This window comes from Heliconius melpomene, chromosome 12, assembly GCF_056956725.1.
Source record: "Heliconius melpomene rosina isolate 202511_hmr_F chromosome 12, ASM5695672v1, whole genome shotgun sequence".
In the NCBI taxonomy this organism is placed as follows: domain Eukaryota; kingdom Metazoa; phylum Arthropoda; class Insecta; order Lepidoptera; family Nymphalidae; genus Heliconius; species Heliconius melpomene.
In genome coordinates, this window is record NC_140400.1 from 15582391 (window position 1) to 15590281 (window position 7891).

General features: G+C 30.0%; 1 protein-coding gene and 1 long non-coding RNA gene across 2 annotated transcripts; both read right to left on the reverse strand.

Annotated features, from left to right (window-relative positions):
• Positions 1–1874: 1874 nt before the first annotated feature.
• On the reverse strand, positions 1875–3512 carry LOC146534146 (uncharacterized). The gene is made up of 2 exons (XR_014878584.1): positions 3031–3512; positions 1875–2974 (listed from the first exon to the last, which is right to left on the reverse strand). It is a non-coding gene; the product is annotated as an uncharacterized LOC146534146 (long non-coding RNA).
• A 1808-nt stretch (positions 3513–5320) lies between these two features.
• Positions 5321–7262, reverse strand: Phf5a (PHD finger protein 5a). Its single transcript, XM_085194931.1, has 3 exons — positions 7058–7262; positions 6629–6819; positions 5321–5536 (listed from the first exon to the last, which is right to left on the reverse strand). The coding sequence occupies exons 1-3, from the start codon at positions 7107–7109 to the stop codon at positions 5447–5449; spliced, it is 333 nt and encodes a 110-aa protein (XP_085051057.1). The 5' UTR covers positions 7110–7262; the 3' UTR covers positions 5321–5446.
• Positions 7263–7891: the final 629 nt, after the last annotated feature.

The following is a 7891-nucleotide window of genomic DNA, read 5'->3' on the forward strand; positions in this document are numbered from 1 at the left end:
AACCGCTAATTTAATTGTAATAAAATACGCATATAGAGATACTTGAGGGTCCCGGGATGAACATAGGATACTTTTTTTTTCTCATATTTGTAATATTTTCGATATATATCAATATATTAAAATAATTAATTTAACAAGCAATTTATTCCGCCATGTTAATAACAATCGTCGCTACGCGTTGCTAAGCAACGGCTTGCAAAGTTTGTTGTTTTAAGAAAACGTCACCCAAAGTGAGTTTGCTTAATGCATACATGACGCGCGCCGATATAGATTTGTATACATTAACAAAAATTAGATGATTTCTATAATTTGATATTCATCCTTATGAAAACAAATATGATAGTCACTTTTAGCATTTCATCTAGATGGAAATTATATTTTACTGTATAACATTCTTATAAATAAGATGTCACTGATTCCAAATGACCTAGCTTACGAGTGGTATAGTATGACCGACGCGAACGGGCAGATGACTTTGATGATTTTGTAAATTTTTATATATTTTCGAATTACTATTATTTTTGATGTAATTATTTGCTGCTTATAATTAATTTATCTCAGTTCGGTTATCTCTACCGATGTTATACACTTAAAATATTGTAATTTTAATCATTTGGGATTTTATTTAATGTTGTTCGCAAAAATTAATAATTATTTAATATAGAAAAATGTTTAGTACGCGCGCACGGCAAACTTTAGGTACTTCTTCTAATATTAAGAATTTCCTTTAGTTACTTTTACTTCTTTTGTTTGTTAATTTCGGTTACTCAGATATTTTTTCTAATAATAAATCTCCACTTATTATTATTTTTTAACTTTTTTTAATTATTTAGGGTTATATTTTCGCGGGCGTAGCCGCGTACGGGCCCACTAGTATAGTATATATATGAAAAAAAAAAGAAAAAAAAATATACTATGGGATACCTATGTATGAAAATTTTAAAAAGCTATATATAAATTCGAAAGTAACTCTGTCTGTCTGTCTGTCTGCTGGGCGTTGGTTATTTGTCGGTCGCATTTGGCAGCGAACAATATATATGAATATCCAACTGGTTGGCTGGCTGGCTGGTATCTAATATAATACAGCATATTACAAATAGCGCTTAGACCAAACAGTATTTTGTGTTATACCACACAATACCTGCAATAAAGAAAATATGTTTAGTGAAAGGTCAAGATGATGTCTGCTATATAAATAACAAAAGGATATAAAACATATTCATAATAAGATAAAATACGACTTAGCAGAATTTATGGCTGCTTGTCTGTCTGTGACATTGTTTGCGCAAAAACACGCAAAAACTACCGGAGAGAAATTGATGATTAAGCTTAGGGTCTAGAGGTACACCTTTTTGGGTCGCACACCAGTTTTCATAGATTAACTTTCTCAACTGTAAATATAAAAAATACACATATTAAGGAAGTACCAAATATATTCTATGAATTAAATTTAGCTTCAATTTCGAAAATAAATAAAATATTGTGCAATTCTATTGATATTGAAACATATCAATAAAATGAAAAAAGAATGATGCAACAGAGTTTTCTTTTTTAGTTTCAATTAAGGTAAGTGACGGTAACTTCGTGATAGTACGTGGTTTCGTGAGTTTTGCTTCTGGCAAAAATAATAAGCAATTTAAGTATTATTTACGGAAACTATATATTGGTATATAATCTTTATACTTTCAACTGTCTAAAAACTAAGTAACAATATTTTAATGATAAAATTGAGCGTATAGCGACATTTTAAACGCAGAGTTGGCTACAAACTGCATTGTAACGTGTCTGCGATGCTTGCGACCGTAAGACTAGGGTAAGAATTTCTTAAGGTTGTAGAAAGACAAAGGTAAGTTATTCGAATAAAACATTGAATATATGCTTTTTTGTATTCTATAATTAAACATTTTATTGAAAAAAAAAATAGATGGAAGCATAAAATTCTTTTAAAATTGCAATAAATCGATTCACGAAATAGCAGACATTTTATTTATCAAGTGTCCGCTATTTCGTGTTACTACCGAATTAGGGAAATCTTAGATACTTTTTAATAAATTTATATTTATGTTATAACTAAGATAATTTAAATTTAAAGCTTAAAATCAGTTACTGTATTTATTAAAGTTTCTCGTGATCGAAATTCGGTATATGTTTTGTCCACTTAAATTTCTATATTACTATTTTAAAGGTAACCTGAATTGGTAATTTTAAGCTAAATTCGTATAGGTACTGCCAATGTAATTTTATTTTTTAATCAACCTTTATAATTTATTTTTGTGTATTTTATCGAATATACGTGGTTGTTAATGATTACTTTACATAATGTAAAAAATACTGAATAAACAGAACTGCGGAAGTTACTAAAATCAGTAACACGAAATAAGATCCCCTACATTTCATTATTTTCTCTAACTTCGTGACAAATAAATCTACGTAAAATCAGCACATTTACTTCTTTGTCTTTGTTAATAGTGTTTATCTTAGTCTTGTTATAAGTCTAAATAAATATCTTTTTTTTTTTTTCAAGAATTTTTCAGGAATATAATATATACCTACTAAACACAAAACGCCGTACAAACTGGTTGCGAAAATATATAGTTCTATAAACTGGCATACCTAGCTTCAAAAAATTTAACTTGAATTTTGAGTTTTTTTATATATTTTTTATAAAAAAATATATAAACGTTCAAAAATGTAGTTTTTTTAAAACTGAGCTTATATAATTTGTAAATTATAAAAGTTGGGGCTACTCGTGGCGCAGGAGTACAAAGTGTGACTGTAAAACCGACTGGTTGTGGGTTCGATCCCCACTCCAGGAGATGAAAATAGGAATAGTATAGAAAATAGAAAATATTTATTTAAATTTATATTTCAGGCAAAGCACGGCGTTGAGTTGTGCCACTTAACATGCTGTGACTCCGGAATTCCGCAGAAAGTGGGGAACGGAGTGTTTTAAAAACACTGGGTTCCTACCTATCTATCTACCTACCTATCTACCTACCTACCTATCTACCTACCTACCTATCTACCTACCTACCTATCTACCTACCTACCTACCTACCTAGGCCTATCCTGCTGTGTGCGGGATACAGCGTGAAGATGATTTAATTTGATTTGATTTTTTTTATGAAAGTTTTAATGTCGTTAAGCTGATCTACCTATTTTTTTTTATTTACAAATTCTTTACAATCCAAACCAATAAAGGTGCTAATTTTTTTTATTATAAAACCTCACTCGCGAGGTAAAAACTTGTGACCCGAAATAGGGGACACAAACTCACGAAGTTAGAAACAGAGCTAAATTTTATCACGAAGTAGGGTTCAAATTAGAGGTCCACAAATAAATTAATATAAAAATTAAGGTTAAGTTAAACCGCATAATACACACATTAAATTACTGCCAAAAGACCCACTTTGATCACACTAAAATTTGCAAATTCATATAACCTTTAATAATGTATTTACAATAGTTTAAAGTTATGCGAGCCTTAAACTGCCGAACTCCCGTACATTTACCTTATATAATAATAACTAGCGACCCTCTTGCGGCTTCGCCCGCTTTTACTACTGGATTATTCATATAATGTATGTTTGCAAAGCACTTAAAATAATGTGAAAATTAATTAAACCCTAATGCAACCCGCATTTTCGTAGTTTCAATAAGGATATTCCAATTGTTTTACACAGCAAGGATTTTTTAGTAGTTACCGTAATTTAAAATCTGTGCTACTAATCTTTTCAAGTACTTATTAAAATATATTTAAATGACTATTTTTAAACGGAAGAAATTATAAACAAAAACCTACCTACTAATAACTACTACAAAAAATATGAAACCAAATATATCGCGCTGAAATAATACATTCAACTCCAATTATCCAATACGTGCAAATGCATCTACATCTTCGTTGCTATAGAGAAAGGCGGGTTTTTTTTTCGAGCTTGTGGTTAATGCTGAAGAGGGTATTCTATCCCTGATGAAAAGCAAGCACTACGTGGCTGCCTGTGAGGAAAATTAAATAGAATGCATCGGCCGGGAATCGAACCCGGGCGAGCGTTCTATCGCTGAACCACCGATGCATGTACGGCTGGCGGGCGCGGCGGACGCATGGCGAGTGGCGAGCCGTTTCGCAGCAAGGATTTTTTGATATTGTAACAACTTCTAAAGTACTTATTAAAATGAAAAACAGTAAAAGACAGTTTTGATCTACATTAAATGGCCAACGTAACTAATGTACTTATTTATATGCTGAGAGTAAGGGATAAGTGAAAGTTGAGTAACATACAGCTGATGTGTCAACGGCGGGATGTGTCAACAATTAAATGCGTTTTTCTGTAAAACTATTCGCAATTTCGAAATAGTGTAAAAAGCAAATTTTATCTTCGTTTAACGTAGAAAATTAATAAAGTATTTTAAAGGATAAGGATTAATACCATTATGGAAAAATATGACTCACAATAAAAAATATATTGAAATTATTATTTTTAGACAGAAAAATAATCACTACACGTTATTCTTAAAAGATACGAATATGCTCTCGCGGACTTTTTTGTAGATATTATTAAGAGGCACAATACTCCAGTACATTATTTTCATTTAGTACTTACCATTAAAGCAGCGCATGCGCGAAAGTGTCTCAACGGGTAGGACTTTATACACATTTATCGTATTTATGTTAATTTACATAAGAATGTACAAATAATAAACTATATATAAACCTTCTACGAAAAATACTCGACCTAATGGTGAAAACCGCATCAAAATCCGTTGGGTGGTTTGGAAGAAGAGTTAGAAACAACAGACAGACACGAAAAGCGACTTTGTTTTATAAGATATAATAATAATATATAGTATTTCTATTATTTAAATTGATATATTATCAAATATAATAATAATATATAGTATTTCTATTATTTAAATTGATATATTATCAAATATAATAATAATATATAGTATTTCTATTATTTAAATTGATATATTATCAAATATGGCTTCATATTTATGGCTCATATTATAAAGAGACTACTGTAAAGTTTTCGAAACGAAAGTGTGTCAGGGGCAGAAGCGTGTAACTGTTAACACAACAGGTTATAGGTAATTAGTAGATGATTGATTTATTAATAGTTCAAAATAAATATAAAACAACACCTATTTGTAATTATGTAATTGTTTGACTAAAAGTATATTTTAGTTGCATGAAATAAAAATTTTGAAATAAAGTTTAGATTTATTTCCACCAATATAAAATGTCAGAATTTTACATATTACATAATATTTCTTTGAATAATTTCTTATTTTAAAGAAATTTATTCATTTATTCATTTCACATGTTTTTACTTTATTAGGACAAATACATATTTTGAAAAGTTTTTCTTAACAAATAACATTATCATATTAAGTTCTATACATAAATCTAAATTGTCTTAACCCTAAGGCAATTAAATTACTGCTAGTGTCTTCGGAATCCATACTTCTTTCTTTCATAGAACAAATCAGTCTTAGAACTTCCCAAGTTGACAATTTTAGGACAGCCATCTCTCTGCAAAAATGTAATATTTTATACTTTATACTGTGTTCAATTTTAGAGGTAATTTGGATTAATATTTTGAAAAGAAACAAGACACATTTTTACAAAATTTACTGAGTATTTTTTTTACTATTTATATCATATGTTAAATGTTTGATTGAAAGGATGCATGTATTGTCCCTTAATAGCCAACACTACAAAGTTTTAAAATTACTGTTACAAAGGAAAAAAATTGTGTTGTTAAAAATATTATGAAGTTGCCTCCAAATATCATGCAAATTGTGAACAGTAAGCAGAGATAAAAAAATATCTTATTATTAATGAATATAAAAGGACTTGTCCTCACTGACTGAGGTAAGACGCACGCACAGCCGTAACCGCTGATGGTAGCAACGTTAAATTTGGACAAAAAATTACTTTCGTCTAATCTGGACATCCACTAAGAAGGGATTTAGAAAAATTTTAACCCTAAAGGGGTGAAATAGGGGTTCAAAGTTTGTATGGAAAAAAAATTAAATAGGCACCGATTTTTATAAAATATGAAATTTTGATTTTTAAAAGTATTTAATTGAACACGTGTTTCATCGTTTTCTAGAATTCTTCCCCTAAGGGTGCAAATAAGGGGTTGAAAGTTTGTATAGGTTTTTTTGAAATCGTCACCAATTTTTATAAAATTTAAAATTCAGACTCTTAAATGTATATAATTAACACATGTTTCATGGTTTTCTATAATTCACCCCCTAAGGGTGCAAATAAGGGGTTGAAAGTTTGTATGGGAAAATTCTTAAATCGCCACCGATTTTTATAAAATTTGATATTTAGACTCTTAAAAATATTTAATTGAACATATGTTTCATGGTTTTCTAGAATTCACCCCCTAAGGGTGCAAATAAGGGGTTTAAGTTTGTATTAAAAATCTTTAAATCGCCACCGATTTTTATAAAATTTGAAATTAAAAAATTTTAGACCCTTAAAAATATTTCATTGAACACATGTTTCATGGGTTATTAGAATTCACCCTTAAATACGCAAGTGAAGCTGCGCGCGTCCGCTAGTTATTAATGAATACTCTAATAAATACTACTTAATTTAACATCTACTCACATCTTTTTCTTGTATAGTACATTCCTTACAATAATAAGCATCAGATACACCTGGACCTCCGCAAATAACACACCTTCCTTGGTAAGAACCATAGTTGCATTCATCGCAAATACGCACTAGGGTGCAGGGACGGACGTAAGAGTCGCAAATAACACATTTGCCGTCACATTTTTCACATAAACGTCCAATGGCTGTTAAATGAAAAGATAATGGGTTAATTCAATATTTAATTTATTAAAAATGCTTCTTGTGAATCTGGTGTAGTTGAGAGGGGATTGTAGTGGATTCTGTCACTAAATTATTTATAAAAAGTTCCTCTTCTCACTTTAGTGTGACAAAAAAGGATAAGAATTTCGTCGAACGAAATGTTTAATCAATTTAAAGACATGATAATGGAAATATAGTGTCTGTTTTATTGTTTCGTCTTACCTACACCCGGTTGTTTCCTACAGAATATTAAATCTGGATGATGCTTGGCCATGGTTTAATTTAATTATAAATGTTTTATTTATAGTTTTGTACCACAAAATGGTTGTAATACTAATAATTTATAATTTGCTCTTAGCAATCAATATCAACAACCAATAAAATTAACCTCAACTTCAAATGCCGCGTCTATGTTTGACAATTGACATATTAACATATTTTGCTTCTTGCTTATGAATTTTAGGCGTGCTAGTTACCTCCTGAAAATTGGTCAAATTTGTGAAGGTAAAGTAATACTTAAAAGATTTCGAACAAAATCCACCACTTGTAAAAATCAGACATTTCTTTACATTCACGCTATATCTCACACATTGAAGAGTAGGCAGAGGAAACTTAGTGATAAGACACTCCGTTCCCTACTTTCCGCTGATTTCTGGATGCTTTGTGAATTACTGATGCCGCGTTTTACCTCGTTACTCAGTGGGGGGAAAAAAATATTTCCTTTTTCGTGTTGCAATTAAACTTACAACCTGTTACGTTTACAGTCGCATAGCTGTGTCCCTGCAAAGATATGTTTCTACAATCACAAATTATATAATATTGGTTATATTTTTGAAGCTAGTTATGAAGCTAATAAGTAGTAATATAGTAAAATAGCTTTTATTGCAATTATGTTTACGATGACGACTGCTTTTTACTCCTTACGACTAATATTTACTATTTTTTTTTTTTTTTTTTCTATTTCTAATTCTTATCATATCTATATAATAAAGTATAATATTCTTTGCATTTTATACTCTGCCGTGATATGTTTCAACTTTCAAATTCAATTTGACA

Bases quoted from the DNA above. Each gene is read 5' to 3' on its own strand.
- Phf5a (XM_085194931.1), bottom strand. From the start codon at position 7,109: ATGGCCAAGCATCATCCAGATTTAATATTCTGTAGGAAACAACCGGGT. The intron at 6,820-7,057 runs GTAAGACGAAAC...TTCATTTAACAG, and splicing joins TAGGAAACAACCGGGTGTAG to CCATTGGACGTTTATGTGAA. The intron at 5,537-6,628 runs GTGAGTAGATGT...ACATTTTTGCAG, and splicing joins GTACTATACAAGAAAAAGAT to AGAGATGGCTGTCCTAAAAT.